Below are 21,141 nucleotides of genomic sequence, written 5' to 3'. Positions count from 1 at the left end.
TTTAAAATTTGGTTCAGTTGGCGAATAAACGACGCACTGTATGTCTCTTCATGATGTTCCCCATAAAAAGTTTCAACGGTATCTTTTTATTTATCGGATCCTCATTCATACCTTATAAATAGTCTTGACGCTATAATTAAAGAAGATATCATTAATGATTCATCTAACCCTTAGCATCTCTTGTGAGCCTGGCATCTTTTGCATTGCCATAGATCCTCCAGTAAAATTGAAAAAGCTCATGAACATTTCAAGGTAGCCCTGTTTTTCGGAGATCAAACCGGACGCCGATCACTATCATGGTTTGGCAGCCTGGCTTGCAGAAAGTACAGCAAGATGGCGGTAGAAAGGCTGCAAAAGGGGACAATGACGAATGTTTCTCAGGAAGCTGTATATATCAGAGTTATAGGCAGTTTTTAAACTTGGGCGGAACACTGAAAATACCAAAAAAAAAAAAGCAGTAAGTATAAAGTAGCTCTACTATTGTAAGCGTACCGGATCCAAAGTTTTTTTTTTGGGACTCTCGGTTCGCGATCTGCAGAACAGCCTGGAATCGCAACTTAAACGGCAGCTGGATAACTAGATCCATTTGCTGTTGCTGGTTTCATGATAATATAGGCTAGTTACGCTGGCGGAAATTTTCGTGCCTTAAGCTAATAAAAAAAGATAGACCCGTATCTAGTTTGCAAAGAAGGAGGAAGCTCTGGGATAGGTAGTCATATGAGAGCAAGAGGCACTGTCAATAAGTATATTCTGTAAAACGAAAAACCTTTCATCCCAATATACTGACGTTGATTTGTTATTGGTCTGACTTTGGACCACTTTTGTAGTTTATAACTGCGGCTGAGTTTTTTTTCCACAAGAACAACATCTGAACATATAAGATCGTATGGTGTCGTGGTACAAAATGAACATCCGCACAAATTTGATTTTCACAAAAAAAGAAGCTACAATAAATGAACCAAGAAAACAAAAAAGTACACTTGAATGAACTGTTTTCTATATTGGATACATCAAAATAGACTTTGGATGGCGGTAACAAAAGGATTGTGTATTATAAGAAAAAAGCCTATTTGGCCGTGCCAACTAAATGTGGGTTTTTAAAAACTACGAGTGTGCGTTGCCATGGGGTTGCTATTATTATCCAAATCAAAGGAAGTCGAGAAAATGTCACACAGGAACCCAAAAAAACTAGATTCGAGAATATGAAGTATTTCTGTTATTGTATTGCTTTTCTCTTTCCCTTCTCCCTTTCTCAACCTCTTTTTTTTTGTGTCAGAGCGCTTTCCACAAACACACACACACACACGCATACGCAAACTCTCTCTCTTTACTAACTCGCTTGATTTGTGCTTGGTCCGTGTTCTTCCCTCCAGCCCTTATCCTTCCCCTTCCATTTCCTTTCTTGTTCCCTTTTTTTTCCCCTCTTCTTTCCTTCTTCTTTTGATGAGACTTGATGCATTTTTCGATACAGCCCATTCTTTTTCTCCTCGTGTTCCTCAGTTCAACCATTTTTTGTTCAGGTTAGCTTCCAGCACTCGGATTTGTATTTCTTTCGATTTCTTTTCGTTAACCTATTCTTTCGATTCGCTCGTCCTCCTACAGAGTTAAAAAGCAGCTCTGAACATGCCAGAGGTAAAAATTGAGTCCTTTTCTTTTTTTTTAAAAAAAAAAAAAAATATCAAAACTGGTGTATCAAAATAACAAAAAACTAATGAATGAATTTTTAACTCCCAGGGCATAGAATCATACCGAGGTCTGTCGCGGCGAGTAACTCCAAGATCACTACGACGCCGACCAAGACGAAATCGGTCCCTGTCTCTTCTGCCAATTCGTCCGTGGTTGACTGGAAAAATATAGGACACAATGTAACGCAGATCTGGTGTTCGACCTCGACTTACACACACAATCACCAGAAAACAAGCACGGTTCATTGTACACCGACGGTTGTGTTTGTCCCCTCGGGAGGTTTCCACGCACATGCTGTCGTATCAACCGGTCTTCCATCGCACACCCCAACTACGAAGAAGAAAACTCACCACAAACCTTCCAAAAGCCACCACTCGAAAAAACATACGAAAGCTACCCCCACACCCAAACCATCCCATTCTGCAAACAAACATGGCAATGGCCACAAACACGGATCCAACGACGAGAAAAAGCACCACACGAAAAAAACAACCACGACGACGACTATAACCACCACGGCCAAGGCCTCAAGCACACCGTCGACGACGGATCGAAATGTTAACTCACCGATCACCGCTTCCTCGGAATCGCCTTCCACGTCTCAACAGATCCCAACTGATAACACGAACACCCAGAATTTCGGTGGGCAACATAATCCATCGGATACTAACGGCACTGATGACGACAATGGCAACGGTGACTCGAACCATGATAGCAACGACGGCAGCGGTAACGTTGACAGCAATAGCGACCAAGACAATGACGGTGACGACGACGACGACGATGATGACGATGGTTCCTCAGACACCAATGCACCATCCGGCGGCGACTCAGAAGGAAGACCGGCCATGACAACCACGGCTGGCGATGCTGCGAATAAGCGCAATGAATCTGAAGCTGTTGCTGGAAGTATCAGCAATAGAAACCTCGGGATTGGTTTAGGTGTCGGTATTGGATGTGTTGCCGTAATAGGCTTAGCAGGCTTGCTGGTTCACAACCGTCGTAGACAACAACGTGCGGCTTCGTCCTTGGATGAAAACGTGAATACACGCTGGCGTCCTCAAAGTTTCTTGGGCGTTGTCGCTTCCGTTGTCGCTAAATTGCCACGAACACCTTCACAACGTAGCCAGGGATCGGCTTCTTCTGCAACCCATTTCCGCGCCGCCACGGGCACAGCCATTGGGTCAGGCTACGGAGCTGTAGAACATCCTTCACCCGACCCAAGCCTCCCGGATCAGCACGGTTACTTTTCTCAACCACCGCCCCTATCTCGCTTAGATGATCATGCTCAACCTCAAATGCAAGAAACGCGCTATTAAACATGGTTTCTCTTGTTCGACCCTTTTCTATCTTTTTTATCTTTTTCTCTTTTTTACCATTATTATCCAGGTGGCTTGATGTCAACCAACCATTTCTTTAACATTTTATTGCTATTTAGATTGTGCATCGATTAAAGCAGGGGATGCTCGTTTATCCTTTGATTTTTCTTGTTGATTTGTTTATCGGTCCTCGTACGGCTTTTTTTTTTTGTTCACGTCTTTTTAGTTTGATTTATTTCGTTTGCACAAGGGTAACTGTAAACAAACAACCAGCACGAGGCAATGGTAGGACAGAATACAGTTGGAGGACGCACAATTTGAATCATGGTACGATTTGCAGTGGCAAAAATCGTCATGAACCGGGGCCAACCTCGCGGATCTCTATTTAACCCGTCATTCAATTTGATTGAACAAGTAATAAGGACCCACCGTAGCATTTCTCGATTGCGCGGCATTTCACTCGCATTTTATTTGTATCATCACAGTCCGTGCGTCATCTCATTCTCCAATAGGAAATACTGACATGTGTGTTTATGTAATCAAAAAAAGAAAATCAATGGTTCATCGAATCTTTCTTTGGATTATATTTCCACACATTCAAATACTCGACAATGACCATCACTGGTCATACGCGACACGGGATTAAGTGATAATTTATTTTGAGGGAGTGAATGAATGAAAGTGAGAAATGCAAGTGCTACGGAATTTGCAGATCTTCAATATTCTTTTCAACAAACATTTCTACGCCTGTAGAGGGAATGCCATTGCAGAGGACGACGAGATAACCGGATCCTGGAGGGAAAATAGTAGGTTTGGGTGGTGCTTCGATTTGGATAGATTGCATATCAGCTGCCACGGTATGGCGAAGATACACGTAGCGTTGCGACATGTGCATGGAATGCGTGCTGAAACCTTGCCGTAACAGGCCAACCTTGATTTCGGGGTTTTGGCCCTTGAACTCGCCGAGGTTGATAAGCACTTCAAAGGTCTGATTGTAGGTCACGACACGGGGGACATGCGATAGCAAAGGTCGGGTGCGTGTTTGGAATAAATAAGGCGGGGAAAAATATTCTACGCGGAACTCGGTAGGATATTCGGCCGTGATGTTGGGTGGATCCACGTTATTGGAGCCCGCAATCCAGACGCGGCCGTCAGGAAGAGTGAGCGCCACCGAATGATACATGCGCGCAATGTCCGTATCAGCCAGGCCTGTGGTCCATCGCTTACCGTGCTCCAAGGTACCGTCATAAATAATAGGATCAAAGGTAGGATCAAAGTTGCGTCGGTTATACCCTGCCCAACCACGCTGGCATCCATTCACCCATAAAACGGTGCCGTCCAGCAGTATGACGCCATCGGGCATAAGCCTCTTGTGTACAAACGTATCCATCTCCCATGAAGGGTCTTCATCGCCCAGATTGATTCTTCCACACGTATCATCCGCGGGGCTATTGTTCTTGGGTTCTTTGGATCCTCCGCAAACAAGGATTTCGACATTATAATCATTCTCAGGGTCCAGCGGTAACATCACAGCACCTCCGGTCAAAGGATAAGATCGCGGTACTCCTGGCATATCAGGTAATTTCTTGACAATGCGGTTGTTATGATAATCAAAGATCATGGACTTTTTACTGGCGAAAATAAATAAGTTGCCATTGGGAAGCAGAAACACAAATGGATATCTAGAAAGCAATGGCGATCATTAGACATGAGATCATGTGATCATCCGAGAATCTCAAGACACTTACAAATTGTAAGGAAGAGTTTCCACCAAGAATGGCATGGGTATGGGAGCGTCTGATCTGGGAGGCCAGAATTCATAGGACGCCGAGTTGATTTCTGCTCGATTATATTTCGTACCGGTCGTCGATCCTCCAAGGATGAAAAGATCGCCTTCCGGAAGCTGTTCGACAGTCGGGTACCAGCGATTATTGTACATTCGATTGGTCTTATATTCGTGCCATACACACGAGGCGTCAAGGCACGGTTCGAAATGACGAATCGATTGGTGACCTCGCTGTGCTTTCCACATACTCCGACTTTCCGCTCCTCCTGTGCTGATAAAAGTGCCGTTGGCCAAAAAGCCACCACCCGAACAAAATGTGTTGGTTTCCAGCAACAGCGGTCGATACGTATCCGTATCAAGATCGTACAGCGTTGAATAGGCCGGCACACCCGAATCTAGTTGGGCCTCATTCCATTCGGCTAAACGAAAAAAAAGGAAGTTGGCATAACAAATATGAGACGTCCAGTCATCAGACCTGTTTCAATTTTGTCCTTTTGTACCTTTGTCTATAATAAGGATTTTTTTCTCACTTGAGAAAACAATCGGATCAATTATCTGTCACTATGCCACCAAGTATTTATCAAGAGAGACTTACTTTAGCAGAACAGCGTGCATGGCAGCCACGCCTGTTCTTCCTTTCTGAATCATTCTCCCCGTCTTGGCATAAGGCGAATGGTATGGTTCCTGGATCGACCATTCGAACGGCCAAGTCGCTTCATCTTGTGCTTGGACTTTGCATAACAAAACAAAAAATAGAGTGACGGATCTACTAAGATGAGACAATCGCATGAGGTAGAGTCCGAATCACAAAAAACCAAAATAGCCTCAACATCTATTTCTGGTGTTTGTCGCCCCTTTTCTATGCTTCGGCGGAGAGACAATCTATCCAGCTTCCGTTCTGCCATCTGAAAACTTTCATTGGACGACTAGAATGACTAGACGCTTTTTGGCCGAGTCTCTGGGCCATGAACACTGGGTCCCAGATCAGCCTTCCTAACAACTGCGGACGAAATATTTTAAAAATATTGTGCCAAAGGCTATCTTTTTTGTTTTGTTTGTCCTCTGGTGTGTTGCTATGGAGTCATATACCAGATCTGCAAACGTTCAACTGTTGTCCTCGTTAATTTGGATACAGCTTACCTGAAATCACGAAAGTTCAAATCAGATAGAGGAGCAACAAATCAAACTGTGTATTTAAGATGGATAAAGTTTGTTCGAACCATGGGTGATCTCAAACTTGCTCTCAAATTCGTTTGGATACCGTAGATCCCAAGAAAAGAGAACCACAAGTTACTTACCAGAAGAGATGGACCGCGAGGCCGGTCCGCTTTCACGTTATAATTTTCGCTATTTTTGGAAGCCTATAGAGACCTGATGCCCACAAAGTTTCAAACATAACTTTACTGAAGACATGGTCCATTTGTGGTAAATCCTTTTATAAAAGCGACTTTGCATGTCTTGGGAAAACATTATAATCATCCATGATGCTTGCACGTATTCTTTGGCGCATGAAGTTTTCATACATTTCCCACCCTGGGTTTAACACGGTTACAATGACTGGATCAGCGCTACTCTCGACGGTTGTAACTAAGTATGTGATTTGCAATACCAAAATCCCTGTCAAGTTCCTTTTTTTTAAAAATAAAAAAATCGCCTCATTTTTCAGAGTTTGAGGATCGTTATCAACGATATCGTTTATATTTCATAAAAGACCTGCTCCATGCAGGTTGTTGGAAAAGTTATGAAGGACGCTCAATAAACTGCAACGCTTCTGATTGATCAAAGAACAGATGCCCGATCAAAGAAGTTTTACAAAACGTCATTGACGAGCTTTCACGAATGTGAAAGGAATGCCTAATGCTCCGTACAACGTAACTTCGGCAAGTAGCTCCGCAATTGAGGTAGTCAGCGACACCCAAGGCTTCATACACACAAAGAGACGTATTTGAAGTCTGCTCCATCGGAGGCCTTACCATAAATTGATTGGATGACGTTCATCCGATCGAATGAAAAAACTCAGCAATTACGCACGTCCCTTCTCATCTCCCGATTTGGGAATCGGGCTTCCCTGTCTGTCCATCAACTCAAATGTCAAATTGGCAGGCCCAATATGCAAGCAAGCGTTATGGTGAAGGCGGTGCTGGTGCAACTTACAGCTCCTTTGCCATATATTGTGCCCTTTTCTTTACAGTGTGTGGCTGCTCCCTCTCATTGTATTCCATTTGGCTTCAATGGAAGCATTACAGGAAGCCGGCAAGTCAATAGGCTCCATGGCAAGATCCACATGATCCACTAACATTAGCCCTTTTTTGCAGAATCAACAGCGACAAGTGGTCCGAATATTATGGATGTAAGTGATAGTATGATGGAAATCTCTGTCAGAGACATGCAAAGGCTCAGCAAAGGAGTTGCTATAATGTAGGGTACCGATCTATGGTGTCAGCACTTTTATCTCTTTGGTTTCTCTGGATGCCGCCTTTTACGTTGACACCTTTCGAGACATTTATGAAGCATTTGTGATCTATGCATTTTTCAATTTGTTGCTCAACAAACTCGGAGGTGAAAGATCGCTTATCAACATGCTTCACCGCCGTCCGCCGTCCAAAAATGTTTTTCCTGGTACACTTTACTCGTCCGATATCCATCTGGGAGATCCATACACATTTTTATTCGTCAAGCGTGCTATTCTGCAATTCGTCTACATCAAGCCCGTATTAGCATTGATCACCATGCTTATGAAAGCCATCGGTTACTACGACGAAAACAACCTTAGCTTCACAAGCTCGTATCTGTACCTGACCTTTTTTTACAATATCAGTGTATGTCTGAGTCTTTGGAGCCTGATGGTGTTTTTCCATGCGACAGGAGAAGATCTTGTCAAATTCAGGTACGTTGTTTCGCGATTATAGTAACCTTTCTTTTCACCAGTGACCATGTTCTTACGCGATATCGCACCATAGACCCTTGGCAAAATGTTTGTGCGTCAAGTCCATCATTTTCTTTTCTTTCTGGCAGAGTGTACTTGTTGCCTTTTTGGTGCATCTAGGTGTTATTGATGGTATGTTTCGCAACTTTAGAACTGTTTACATGCTACATCAGAATTTATCGTTTGTACCCTGTTTGTTAGGTAAGCATCAGCATACAGCAGTAGCGATTCAGGACTTTCTCATATGCTTGGAGTTGGTTCCTTTTGCGATAGCGCATTCGTAAGTAATCAGATCTTAATGTGCACAGAAATGAGTCCTATGGGGTTTGATAATTGTTGACACTTACTTATTCGCTGCGCCTGGATATTAGGTATGCTTTTTCGTACAAGGATTATTACGATGCGCAAGTTCATTCTGCACGAATGCCTTTGCGGTATGCTTTGCGGGATTCCATGGGATTAAAAGATGTATTGATGGATTCATTGGACACATTATCTGGTGTTCGATTCAACTATCGCGCTTTTGAACCGATGGATGGTGTGCCCCATGCTGGCAATAGTCGTTCGGCGCGTATCATGGCGGGGCTTCGCTATTCTCGGACGAAACATAAAAAGTATTGGATTGATCCCGTAGATCCATCGGCTTATCTGCCTCAGGAAAACGACCTCGTACTGGAAGCCGCGGTGGACGAAGATCTCGAACCGTTGACTTTTGATGATCCGCATTCGGACGACGAGATCGAGCAGCTGTATATCGAGAGCCGTCAATGGAGTTTTGGCGATCCCAACTATCCCGTCATTGATTTTCAAGCTCCCTTGGCGCGACAGGCAGAATACCATCACTATGGTGGTACGGATGATCTTGAAGTTGCGCGAGCAAGTGACTCCAGTATTTATTCCCGATTCTCGAATGACAGCAGTGATCGAGAACAAGAACCGAGTCTCTGTTCGCGAGAAGGTTGTATAGATGTAGTGGTGCAACGTGGAGAAGACGACTTTGTTGTCGCTGAGGATTTGAGTGCGGAAGACGAACAGGACACATACGATATACCCGGCGACGTCTCGTCATCAAGGAGATCCAGTGAAACCGTGAACGGTTCAAAGGCAATATCCGTGGTACTAGAACATCAAACTGATTCATCAGCCAAGCCTACATGGCTTGAGCACGACGGTGGCTACATTGCAGAGGAAGCCGAGCGCGTCCTCACCAACGACGTTTGGAAACAGAAATCAGGCGTGTAAATACTGTCAATCCCCACTAGATAATATTATTTATTCTCTTTTTCATCACGACTTTTTGTAAATATAGAAAGTAGGTCTGTGCAATTTCCTTTCTTTTTTTGTGTAATTTGTATTTTGTATCTTGTTTATGGCCCCTTTCCGTATGAAAATTGAAAGCAATGTACGATTTACGCCGCGTATCCCAAATTCTGACAGAATCAAGATATACGCGTATATTTCATTAAATACCGTGCGTGCGTTACTGTGTCGAGTTTGCCTTTCACAGAGAGCGGTGTGTGTTCTGGATCCAGGGACAATGTGTATCATTGTGACGCGGCAAAAAAAGGGAAAAAAAGAAATCAATTTATGTGCGCGACTTTCCGAATTCTTTGTGTTGTATAGTTTGCTTGAAGAGAGGACGCCATGCCAGATACGAAAGCGACCGTCACCTTGGAGAGGCATCTCCTCAATGTAATGTTCAATCAATCGCTTTTCTCTGATTTAGCGCTTGTCTTTCTCCATCCTTCATTTCCCATTTCCATGCGCTTCGACGTTCACAAAGCCATTCTGTGCCAAACCCCGTTTTTTCACCACTTGCTACGCAACATTGACCGTATCCCCACCAAAGGTCAACCTTCCGTCCAGCAATCCGGCTGTGTCACCACGTTAACGATCGATCTCGTTCAAGCATTCTCTCACCGTGGATTTGTGCTTGCCCCATTCCAGCATATTATGCGACGCAAATGGCAGAAGCCGATCACTGCTGTTCCCACCCCCAACACGCGAGCTGCGAAACCTACGGAGCAGCCAAGTCACCTGCTAGCGTCTCACATTCGCTTCGTCTTGCGATGGCTATATTGCGTAGACAAAGAAACCATGGTGCAGGAGATCGGCAGCGAAGATACCCTTCGTATTTTATCGGTGGCAGTACTGTTTGAAATCGAAGATCTGGCACAAACTTGTGTCGATATGTACACAGCAAATCAGCTCTCTATCACAACTATCATGCGCGACTTGGAACACATATGCCAACTGCCCCGATCGCATGCAGCTTACTTACAACTACGAGACGCCACCCTACTGCTGCTCTTACGTTGCGGTCCCAAACACGCCGACAGCCTTGCTTTGCTTCCTGTCGATTACATGTCCGATGTCTTGAGTGCCGATCTCTTGTACGTACGTTGCGAATTTGAACGGTACTGCCTCTTGCGTGCCGTGTTGATGGCATTCATGCAATCGGTTGGAAAAATTACGTGGACTCCGTCGGGTCCTATCGATCAGGACAACAAGCGACTTTCTGGCTTTGTACGACCAATGCAACAAAAGGATCCAAAATTCAGTCGTTTCCAAGGCGCATCATCAAACAATGAGGTCCAGTCCTTGACGGCCGAAACGGTCCGTTCACGAAAACGCAAACGCATTCCCTCTGAAGAATTGGAGGACTCGGAGGAAAGCTTATCCAGAGCGCACGAACGATCTCGACCACGATTATCCCGTCTCAGCTTTTCTGCTTGCGTGCCTTTCGAAAAACTGGTGGCCGATGCCTCCTCGGGCGGTGTCATTGATAAAGCCACCGTGCTCTCGTACCTGCTTCGCACCACCGTCATTTACAGTAACATGACATTCGACCAATTAACCACGGTTCGACAAGATGGCATTGTAGACGAAAGCATCGTGTTCCGCGCGTTATGGCAACGCGAAGCATTGGAAAGATTAATGTTCCCTCGTCATTTCCAGCTAAGCCAATCCGAAGACGATGGACATGAAGCCAATAATACCAACAACAACGAATCAGAAGGAGCTACGGAAGAGCGAAACGCTGCACTTGACGAATACTTTGATGTGGATCAATCGGACCATCAGGAACGACGACGACGGTTGCTCTTGGGAACCCCTCGCTTCCGTTTCCGTGCATCGGTTCACATTACTGCTCCTTCGGTGGAGAATGAGTGGGAGATCATGAAACCCGTGGTATCTCCTGTCACGGCAAACAAGGACACCGCCAAAGGCAGTGTATCTCCGACCGCGACCGTTCACGAAATTGATTCCAACGTTTCCGAAGATGAAGAGGAAGCTTCCTCCAGTCAAATCCAGCTATTGGCTGTAGGCTCTCAAGAAACGTCTGCCTCGACGACGAACAAGAACGAAATGATCTACAGAAAAATGTTTTATTCATCGGTGGAGACGGTGCTTGGCACGCCTTATCGTATTCAAGTGGAAGCTCAAGTGCTGCCGCGTCGATTACTGCATATTTCCGATGACGCACGGGATGCCGTAGACGCTGCAACGGGGGAAAAACGGGTGCTTGTGTGCCGCTTTGAGTTGCAACGTGATATGCGAGTCATTGCTCAGGAAAAAATGTCAGAAGTCAAACAAGAAAAACCAGAACAAGGGCTCGCCTCTTTATCCGTGCAAGAACAATCATCGAAAAAGAAGTCCGAATCTACGGTCTTGCGCAAACAGAAAAGCATCACCATCCCCAAAGAATTACCGGACACCACCGTGCACTCGCAGCGCTCGGTTCATTCAAACACTCACGCATCGACTTCCTCGTCCCAAAACAGCCATTCTCGCCGGGGTGTGTCGAGCCAGTTGGCGAAACAGACCAAAGTACGGTATGCGATCTATTGTTTGAATCAGCACGAAGGACTGGTGGAAAACAATCGAATTGACCCGGAAGATCGGGTAATGGTTCCTGTCACGGAACAGGCGGAACACAATCACGATGAAACGAGCGAGACAGAACCTTTTTCGGGCTATGTAAGCCAAATCATGGTCAACAGCCATCGTCTGGATGAAGGAATCAATATTGATGCCATGGTGGCTCTGGAAGTGTTCGATTTCAAACGTGTGTAACCTGTCTCAAAAAGAAATTCAAATGACGCTCAACGATCGGCGGTCGCACAGATCGAACTCCGATTTAAAATTTACTTAGGCTAAATGGCTGGATGCCCATCAATTTATCAGTGACTCTTTGTAGATAGTTCCAGACTGAATGAACGAAAATAGCAACAACGGGGTAAGCCCAAAGTTGTCTTTCCCAGTAACTTTGGCAACCTGCAATAAAAAAAAAGTAACCGTTGCAACAAATTGCTATGATGAGTTTCCATGGGATGTTTGACAGATCTCTGTGGGGTTGTTCGGAGAAGTCGCAAAAAAAAAAATCCAAGGAGTGTCTGTGAATAGAAATGAACCGTCATCGCTCTATTGCTTTTGTCTTAGTTTCCTTTTTTTGGGATCGCCGTATAAAAAAAAACAGGTCGAAAAGCTTGAATAGATTGAAACGGGGCTATTTTTCTTTTCTCTTTTTTCCTTTCACTTTTTGTTTCTTTTCCTTTCTTTTTCCTTGGCAGAGAGACGATGGCGACAGCGCACTCTAGTCCTTTGCAAACTCGCCTTGCTATCCTTATATCGTCTGCTGTGCTTATCCTGCTATGGATCTTTGTATGGTCAGCCGACGATGGCCCAGGGACCAAGGTCCCTGTTAACAGCATCAACGACTCTCGGTCTTTGCGTGACGATCGACTGCCTCTCCCTCCGTTGTCCGATAACCAGACGTTGTGTACGGCAGATACTTTCAACGATGGCACATGGGTTCATGAACCTCTGTATCTAGAATCCGATACACCGGCGGCTATCGATATGTGGACAGGGTACCAGTGTGCCGGATCTTTTCCTCACAAGTGCTATCAACGTCTCCATGAAGGCCATGAATTCCAACGTAGCAAGACCATGTAAGCTTACTTTCTCATCTTTCTTTGACATGTGTCATATGGTACTCAACTCAATCGTTGTCATATTTTCGTGATACGCCCAGACTCGATTATCGATGGGAGCCCGCTCAGTGCATACTGGCGCCGTTCCATGCTCGACTACTTGCAGATCATCTTGCAGAACACCCCCTGTTATTCGTGGGCGACTCCATCAATCAGTTGCAGTTTGAAAGTTTAGCTTGCTTGCTTGGGCGGGATCTTGAAAGTCCCATGGGAGATACGAACATGACAGGAGGACATCCTGATCGGTGGGTGAGCCAGTGGGTGCACAAAAAATATGTTGACAAACCAGGTGCCGTGACCATGGCGTACCTGCGCTCTGACTATTTGGTGCGATTGGACGATTTTAAAATCATGGAACCGATGGACGAGGAAGGCTACCAAATTGGGAGAGGAAGCAACTTTCCTTGGTAAGGCTATTATCATATGAGACTAGATTCAAACGGGACTTTTTCGGTATACTTATCGTTGCTGCAGGGCGCATGTATTGCCACGGTTTGATTACATCATTCTGAATACGGGACCTCACTGGCATCCTGATTTGAAATGGGGACCCGACCGTTCTCGAGACGAGTTATTGGCATCCTTCACCGAAGCTATGGGCGTCGTGTTTGACTATTTGAAGAAGAACGTGAAATCGCATCAACGCGTATGGATCCGAAGCACCCCTTACGGTCACGCCCGATGTTCTCGTTTCAAATCCCCAGATACCGTACCACGACCGCCTACTGGCAAAGAAGGCGAATACGAGTGGGATATGCTGGAAAAGTTTGATCATGTGTGGAAGGTAAGAAAGGCGTACCATTTTGGCCATGGCACATACTCATGACGCGTTGTCAACAGCAATGGATTATCGATGAGAACGATGATCGTTTCCACTTCCTCAATGTATCTCTATCCAACTTGCGTGGCGATGCTCACTCGCGTCCTGATTCCGATTGTTTACACACATGCTTACCAGGTACTTTCACATTTGCTGCTACGTATCACTTTAAGTAGAGGAGAACTTATACTCACCTATTCTCTAGGCCCAGTGGATGATTGGAACAAACTGCTATACAGCGAGATGGCTCGTATCAGTGCTTAGAACGTCCATGGCTTGTGCCACCCTCCCAAATATCCAACCTTTTACCCTTTTTTTTTTACATGTTTCCCCTTTTCTCTTTATACGATCTCAAATTGATCAGCCTGCTGCACATCAATATTTAATTTTTTCTTTTCACTTTATTATTTCATCACCATTGTACCACATTATAAAGTCAAAACGATTACCAACTCGAGCTCTTTGTGCGTGTATTGCAGCACCAGGTATATTTTTTTATTCATCAAGAAAGCGGCGATGATGGAGCCGGAATGAACATGCCATGCAGCGTTCCGTTGGTGGGAATCGCATTGATATTGAGTAGTTTGCTGAGAAACTCAAATACCTCGACGTTGTAAAAAGGTACGACGACCGTTCCAGGATCATACCATTGGGTCAGTTTGGGTCCGCTGGCGATAAAGATGGCTCGCATATCGGGCGCCATATGATCGAAACCATGATTTCCTTTCAGCGTGAAATTGCTGGCGTGCGGTGTCGTTGCGTGTGTGGTAAAGGTGTAACCGACATCCGGGATCACTACAATAGGGGTGATACGGTCCGAGGCACTATAGTGAAACCGTTCAGGAACATTTTCACGCAGATATACTTGGAAATGAGGTTCAGGATGTGATTGGGTGTATTGAACCAGTTCTTGATACACCTTTTGTACCGTGTGTGGAGGAGCATCCGCTTTCGGTCGAAGATCAAGCAAAGGCGCGGCTTCAGTACGTCGCAACAAAGAAAGAGACTCTTTTGAAAGGATGTCGTCGTAAAAGATCAAATTAGACGGCTTGGTGGACGTCATACCATGATCACTTACCTAGTGATTTGTTATTATTTTTGTCAATAAGCGACAATTATGCATTCTTGACTTTTTGGCAGTGGCAACTTACAATGACAATGTGTACGTGATCTTCAAGGTGGCGTACCACTAATTGTTCCATTAGATACCCGATGGCTGTATCGGTTTGTTTCAGCATCGAATCAATCTGAGGAATATAAAGTTGGCGAATGACTTTCAGCGGTAGTTTGAAGCTTTTTTTTTCGGCTCACCTTGTCTCCTTCTGGGCCTTCCGAGTGCCCAGTAGAGTCTACGTGGGGTATGTAGGAAGTGATGAGGTGAGGTCGTTCATGCGTCGGTAGATCAAGCCAACGTAAGGTTGCATCCATGATATCCAATGGTGTGAGTGAGTGGTTAAAGGGGACAATATGATTGGATTGGACAGATGACATGGCAACATCCGAACCAGGCCACATCACTGATCCCCATTTTTTGCCTTGAAGCATCGCAATCTCCCATATCTAATTTTGAAAAAAAAAAACCACGCCACTTGAGTCATTGTGATTATGGGGGTGGAGGGTTGATCGTCATTACCGGCTGTCCGCCCCACCAATGTGGGTGATCTCGAATAGAAGGAGGAGCTGTATAAGAAAATAGTTCGTCGAGATGAGGATCAAAGAATTCGTTAGCGACGATTCCATGGCTTTCAGGGTAGAGACCAGTGACTAGCGTCCAATGATTTGGAAAAGTATTGGGCTTTTGGTTTGCCACATCATCAATGAGAATATATATTTTGTACCCTATTAGATGAAACTTACAGGAAAGGATGGATGCATGTATTCCGCACGTAGACCCTTTTGTGCTGTCATTTACAACGCCTAGTCTATATTCACAGTGGGAATCAGTGGGAGATCATGCTAGACTGACCTAGTTGTAATAAATGTGGTGTGCAATTGCGGTCCAAATAATCCCCGCGGAATCCGTCGAGTGAAATGAAGATCACAGTGGAATCAAAATAATCCGTTCCATTATAGTAGGTGCGTTCTATCACACGATGACCGTGATGATCGTCGTGTGAAGAGGATCCGTGTCCTAATACGGTTAACGTGATTTTCAAGAGGAGAAATAAGAATCCGATGCTGGCGCCAATAATAGAATAGCGTAATGCAGGTTGCTCCTAATGAAGCCCATCCATTCAGTTTCGGTTTCGCGTTCGGATCATTTCTACGATTGCTTAGTTTTATCAACAAACTTACGCATAGCTTCTGAGAATCAGCATTATCTTCCTCAAATGATAAATCCCACCCTTCTTCTTCGTCACTGTAAGTCTCTGTAGAATGTCGACGGGTCATGTCAATACTGCCTTCCTCACCAGAAAGGAGATGATCTCGTTCTTCTGATGGCTCATCATATGTAGTCGATGATCTTTCCTGCTGAAGTTGGACTTCTGCTTCGGGTGGCAAAACATAATCATGGTTGCTCATTGCAAGTAGTAAAAAGTAAAAAATAAAAAGCTTGGCAAGGAATAAGGAGATGATGAATTTTAACTTTTTGCTTGAATTTTTGTCTTGTTCTTTTTGTGTCCTTTCTTTTCGGCTTAAAGTTCCAAGGGGCCAGCAATGATGCTTGGCCATTTCCTTTTATGGACCATGCGTAACTCGCATGGTTGATCTTTTGTCAAAAGAACGAAATGATTGATAAGAGGATTGAATTTGGAGCTTTCATGGGTTTTATAGAGTAATGGATATGATAGTAATACTTATATCTAGATACATGTTAATGATAATAATGATAAAAATAAAAAAGAAAGAAGAGAGATTGGGAATACGATAACTGATAATGCTATAGTAAGTGAATGGTGAAAAACAAGCAATAATAAACTGGCCTCTTCCCGTGGTTTCCAAGATATGATATGGAAAACCAGCGGGGGAAAGGGCTAATACAAATGCAATCAAATAGGAAAAAAAACATGAATCCAAAGAAAAAAATAAGGGCTATTCTCAGTGATGAGGATAGAAATGGATGAACAATATAAGAAGAGATGCAAAGATGCGCGAAACAGCAAATGTTCGTACAAATCTGTCCAGTTATGAAAGTTCGGGATCAAACGTCGTTTCTCGTTGACTCATAAATGGATAATTTCCCATCGTTAACGAATTATTGAATCCAAAATTGTGGCCGAGGTGATTCGAAGCTGAAATACCACTGTTCATATTGTTGGTAGAACCGTTCGTTGTCGACTGACGAATACCCTGTCATCCAAGAAAATCAATGAAAAAAAAAATGGTGAGTTTGCAGACAAGACTAAAAGGACCCTACAAAAACTTACCAAAGGGTTTTTACTAAAAGACAAGCGGATCCCGCCTTTTAGTGAGTTGCTGAGATGTTGGCCATTAAGTTCTTGTAAAGCCTGCGTGGCATAGACGACATCGTCGAACTCAACAAAGCACATGGGGCCATTGGATTTTTGACGGAACGATAAACGTTTGTAACCGACGCATTTTTGGAACAAGGTGATCAATTCATCTTCGACAGTATTGGGAGGCAAATTGCCAACATACAACGTATTGCACGGCGGATTTTGATCGGCCGGATTCGTGCTGCCGCTGATGAGTCCAAAACTACGGTAACCCGTAGGCGAAGTAACGCCCGGTGAAGTCAAACCACTGCCGATCCCCGATCCGCCCCCCAGAGAATTTGTATTGATACTGAGTTCACCAAATCGCGTGGCAAACGCAAAATCATCAGGCGGCGAGGCCATGGGTAGTCGCTGTTGAGACGAAGACGAAGGAGGCGACGAAGTGCTGGAAGCATACGTTTCTTCGAGAACACTACTTAAACCGGTTCCAGACGAAGGCGGCGAAAAGGTAGATGGGAATCCATTGGCGGTGGCCTTGTAGCTGCTGATGAGGCTGCTGGTAGGGCTGAACAGTCCTGCCATACTTGTGAAACCATGGTCAGAATGGGAAGGCGTCGACTTGGACAGATAGTCGAGCGAGTGGGCTTCACTGTCCATGTCAAGAATACTCTTGGAAGAAAAACGATGACCGGTGTTGAATCCGGTGGGCATGCGCGAAGAGGAACTGGAGGAAACAATGGCAGCCGGCAACGGTTTTGTGCCAAACATATCGCCCATGGATCCACTGCGAACATCAAACGATGGGGCGCGTGATGCGAAAATGGAGTCATTCAGCCCCGATGCAGTGGGCGTATTTCCAGGAGAAAATAAATCGTTGTATAAATTCGAGTAAGCAAAATCATTCGAGGGCAACAAGTCGCTAGGAAGAGCTGGCACGGAATAAAAGGCTTCATAAGCAGATGCATGATTTGGATTAGAGTAGCGTTTAGATGGCATATGAGACTGCGATGTTGAATGGGGATGCGGTGCTGGTTGTTGCTGTGGTTGTTGTTGCTGTGGTACTGATGGTGGTTGCTGTTGCGATTGTAATTGCTGTGATGTGGATGACGATGGTTGTGAAACTTGTTGCTGTTGTTGCGATGGTGGTTGCGATAGCGATTGGGATTGTGATGATGCATGTTGTTGCTGTTGCTGTTGCTGAGAAATGATGGAATATGAACTGGAGGCTACAGGTAAAATGGATGGCTGTGAATGCGATTGAAGAGAAGATGGTTGATGCGATGATTGTGATGGTAACGGCGGTTGCTGTGAGGGAAGATCATTCGATAATCCACGTTTTGTGTGAAGGTTCTTTTTGGCCATTTCCGCTTTGAGAACCGAGCCTTTTTCGGCATCCACTTTACGTCCACTTAATATATCTTTGGCTTCCATCGCTTCGAGCCGTGTACGGAATTTAGCAAAACCAATCTATGGAAAAAAAAAAAAAAACAAAAAAAAAAAAACGGGAAATCGATCCCATGGAATAGGCCAAGGGCATGTGAGTGAAAAAGAGATGGGTAGATGTAGTGACAAACAACACTTACGATTTGTTTTCTAGTATTACTGTTATTCCCGTTCATGGCAGTATCGTCGTCGGTTTCTTTGCTGGGGATCTTAAGCGTAGCGGCCTCGAAACCAGGTGAAAATATAAACATATTTTGAAATTCACGTTCTTGCATGTCGTCCGGAAATCCTACGACAAAGATGGTGGAGATTTCTTCGGGGTTGGCGGAATTCGTATTGCCGCCATTTCCGGCAGTGGTATTAGCGACAGTGGAGCCATTGACCGGCAAGGGACAGGCACCGTTGGTGGCCGGTAAAGGATGAGCAAGAAATGTCACCCCGTTGGAGATGGCGGAAGGAGGAACCGAATGACCATTTGTCATGACGACATTATAGTATGCGTTACTGAGGGGAGCTGCAGAAGGTGGCATGGACAACAGTCGAGAGCAAGTCGGCGGTTGCACTGTATTGAGAATAGACGTCACTTTTTATGAAGGTTAAAAGGTGAAAATAAGAAAAACAACAAAGAGAAAGAAGAAAAAGCAGGAAAAAAAATAAACGTTCAAAAAGAAACAAGATAAATGTAAATGATGCAAGGAAGAAACAGGAATCAAGTCTGACAATTTAAAATGATAATATGGGCTCAGGAAGAAAAAACCAAAGGGAGGGAAAGCCAAGAAAACAAGAGAGAAAAGACGAAAAAGTAAAACGACTCCGAAAAAAAAATAGGTTTCCTGGACACCAGCCGTAGAAAAGACAAGGAAAAAAAAAAAAAACTGAAAAAACTCTCACACTCGCATGTACTCATTGATCCCATATATGGTATCTTCCAATAGGGTTGCATCTTTCTCGAAAGGCCAGCCACTTCAAATTACTAGCCTACCGAAAACGTATAAATCTACTATGTTGTGTGTAACTTTTCAGATTGGGTGCATCTGCCGTTTTTTTTTCATCTTCTTGTAACCACCCTAACAAAAAACCCCTTTTTTCTTTTTTATTTATCGTTGCCGTTCCTCTATTATGTTTTTCTTCGTGTCCAGAAAAAAAAAATACAACATCATCGACCAATGAAACAATGACTAGCGCGCTGTTGGAAGCCAAAGTTTCATAGTTGAACAAGTAAAGACTATACATTGGATCTTTTCAACAGTTAAAGAAGAATCCTCATTTGAGCTCTCGAAAATACAGTACATCAGGCACAATAACTCATCGCTTACAACAAAACTGTCATTCCTCATACAAATAAAAAAAAAACAGGCATCAACTGCTTCAATAGTTTCATGGACAATTTTTAGCACTCCACACCTCGACCATCAGCAGAAAAAAACTGGGCCATGTGAATGCAAAAACCGGGACGGATGGAAAAACTTTCACCTGACAACAGAGACGAGATGATAAGATTTTAAAAAAGATCTTTTATCCTGTCCCTGAAATTTTGTATGATCGGAACGTTTGATTTATTACGGTGGACTTGCGACACAACCGCCCAGGAACAACTGATAAAGATAACGCTGACACAATAAGGTACAAATTCTTCTCTTATAGGAATCCATTCAGCTTATTTGGTCTCGATCAATGCATTCTTTACTTGGCGGTTTGGGTTTCTCTAAGAAACGATACCGATCATCGGTACTGCAAGCGTCCGCAAATGGTTTCAGACACAGTGAAAATCAAGGAGTTCCTTTTTTTTTGGAGTTCGAAGATGGGGATGTTCGGATAAATAATCCCGCCTCAGGGACCTCATACTATACTATGCAAACAATTCCATATGCCACAAAGTAAAACACGGATGATTCTTGATTAGCACCAACGTCAGCAAGCCAAAAGGGCATCGTGCTGCACCCGAAAATCATGAAGCTGTAAAAGTACAAAGGCGAGCGCGGGCTTTTTGAGGTGGGGGTTTCAGTCGGTAAAATTTCATGATTTCCGCCAACTAAGCCATCCAGTTATCGCCGTTGAAGAGATCTACTTGAGCGTGAGAAAAAACAGGTCATTCTGTATTCTAGCTGGAGTACACCCAACAGCACATGTAATTTCCATCCTGCTTTGGTTTTAAAATTATAGACAGCAAGTCAAAGCATGGTAGAAAGACTGGCACCCGATCTTAGAAAATGAGTTGCCATTTTGAGCAGCATTGAGTTACGGTCACCTTAGCATTTCACGCATCACGAGTTCTCATGTGACAAATAAAAAGAAGTTCTGTCCTGAAACTGTCAGAGAGCAACATGGGTGATGTAGGTCTCCCCTTGCCGATTGCATCTTTTTTTTTCTGTAATATCAATGATACATCTTTCGATTGCATTACCATGCTGTTTGCATGATGCGATCGTACATTACGTTGTTTATATAAATACAGCTCCAAGCAACCATGTGTAAACTTCATTTCAATCCATAATCTATTTTGGGCAGCATTCATGATGTGCTTGCGTCAATGGATCATTTCGCTGCACTTAGAGATACAAGGTTAGATCCAATATTACTGATCAGATGGGTATAATCCATCATCACAACTCGGGAAATATTTCGCTTTAAAATAGCTTGAATTACCTGAATAAGCAAAGAAAGGGCAAACCGAAAAAAAATGAGGCTATGATGTGTTGGTATGGCAAACTTTATTAAAGGTAGTCTACTTTTTTGTGGGCTTTCGGGGTTCGAAATGGGTCGGCA

The 21,141-nt window shown here is 44.1% G+C and overlaps 7 protein-coding genes across 7 annotated transcripts; 4 read left to right on the top strand and 3 right to left on the bottom strand.

The window, feature by feature from the left end:
• Window positions 1-1,235: 1,235 nt before the first annotated feature.
• Window positions 1,236-3,005, top strand: BYT42DRAFT_603257 (uncharacterized protein; the record flags this gene model as incomplete). Its single annotated transcript, XM_051571072.1, has 4 exons — window positions 1,236-1,520; window positions 1,603-1,632; window positions 1,735-1,865; window positions 2,211-3,005. The coding sequence occupies exons 1-4, from the start codon at window positions 1,454-1,456 to the stop codon at window positions 3,003-3,005; spliced, it is 1,023 nt and encodes a 340-aa protein (XP_051426639.1). The 5' UTR covers window positions 1,236-1,453.
• A 609-nt stretch (window positions 3,006-3,614) lies between these two features.
• Window positions 3,615-5,260, bottom strand: BYT42DRAFT_248401 (glyoxal oxidase N-terminus-domain-containing protein). The gene is made up of 2 exons (XM_051562698.1): window positions 4,754-5,260; window positions 3,615-4,687 (listed from the first exon to the last, which is right to left on the bottom strand). Exons 1-2 carry the CDS (start codon window positions 5,035-5,037, stop codon window positions 3,703-3,705), a joined length of 1,269 nt encoding a protein of 422 aa, XP_051426638.1. The 5' UTR covers window positions 5,038-5,260; the 3' UTR covers window positions 3,615-3,702.
• A 1,517-nt stretch (window positions 5,261-6,777) lies between these two features.
• On the top strand, window positions 6,778-9,316 carry BYT42DRAFT_561385 (organic solute transporter Ostalpha-domain-containing protein). The gene is made up of 6 exons (XM_051567359.1): window positions 6,778-7,044; window positions 7,107-7,141; window positions 7,214-7,678; window positions 7,752-7,849; window positions 7,919-7,997; window positions 8,089-9,316. Exons 1-6 carry the CDS (start codon window positions 6,880-6,882, stop codon window positions 8,957-8,959), a joined length of 1,713 nt encoding a protein of 570 aa, XP_051426637.1. The 5' UTR covers window positions 6,778-6,879; the 3' UTR covers window positions 8,960-9,316.
• A 1,239-nt stretch (window positions 9,317-10,555) lies between these two features.
• BYT42DRAFT_528925 (uncharacterized protein) lies at window positions 10,556-12,025 on the top strand (the record flags this gene model as incomplete). Its single annotated transcript, XM_051565382.1, has 4 exons — window positions 10,556-10,664; window positions 10,734-10,949; window positions 11,055-11,347; window positions 11,543-12,025. 4 exons carry the CDS (start codon window positions 10,556-10,558, stop codon window positions 11,792-11,794), a joined length of 870 nt encoding a protein of 289 aa, XP_051426636.1. The 3' UTR covers window positions 11,795-12,025.
• A 397-nt stretch (window positions 12,026-12,422) lies between these two features.
• BYT42DRAFT_248215 (PC-esterase) lies at window positions 12,423-13,950 on the top strand. Its single transcript, XM_051562697.1, has 6 exons — window positions 12,423-12,500; window positions 12,555-12,672; window positions 12,744-13,121; window positions 13,189-13,498; window positions 13,555-13,672; window positions 13,740-13,950. The coding sequence occupies exons 2-6, from the start codon at window positions 12,581-12,583 to the stop codon at window positions 13,796-13,798; spliced, it is 957 nt and encodes a 318-aa protein (XP_051426635.1). The 5' UTR covers window positions 12,423-12,500; window positions 12,555-12,580; the 3' UTR covers window positions 13,799-13,950.
• An 86-nt stretch (window positions 13,951-14,036) lies between these two features.
• On the bottom strand, window positions 14,037-15,409 carry BYT42DRAFT_592542 (alkaline-phosphatase-like protein; the record flags this gene model as incomplete). The annotated part of the gene is made up of 6 exons (XM_051570623.1): window positions 14,037-14,612; window positions 14,686-14,781; window positions 14,846-15,051; window positions 15,116-15,122; window positions 15,168-15,329; window positions 15,392-15,409. The coding sequence occupies 6 exons, from the start codon at window positions 15,407-15,409 to the stop codon at window positions 14,037-14,039; spliced, it is 1,065 nt and encodes a 354-aa protein (XP_051426634.1).
• Window positions 15,410-16,660: 1,251 nt separating this feature from the next.
• BYT42DRAFT_544052 (uncharacterized protein) lies at window positions 16,661-18,857 on the bottom strand (the record flags this gene model as incomplete). Its single annotated transcript, XM_051565734.1, has 3 exons — window positions 16,661-16,825; window positions 16,903-18,399; window positions 18,516-18,857. 3 exons carry the CDS (start codon window positions 18,855-18,857, stop codon window positions 16,661-16,663), a joined length of 2,004 nt encoding a protein of 667 aa, XP_051426633.1.
• Window positions 18,858-21,141: the final 2,284 nt, after the last annotated feature.

This window comes from Radiomyces spectabilis, assembly GCF_025331425.1.
Source record: "Radiomyces spectabilis strain NRRL 2753 chromosome Unknown BYT42scaffold_3, whole genome shotgun sequence".
NCBI lineage: Eukaryota > Fungi > Mucoromycota > Mucoromycetes > Mucorales > Radiomycetaceae > Radiomyces > Radiomyces spectabilis.
The sequence above is the reverse complement of the archived record's forward strand: the minus strand, read 5'-3'. Positions and strand labels throughout refer to the sequence as shown.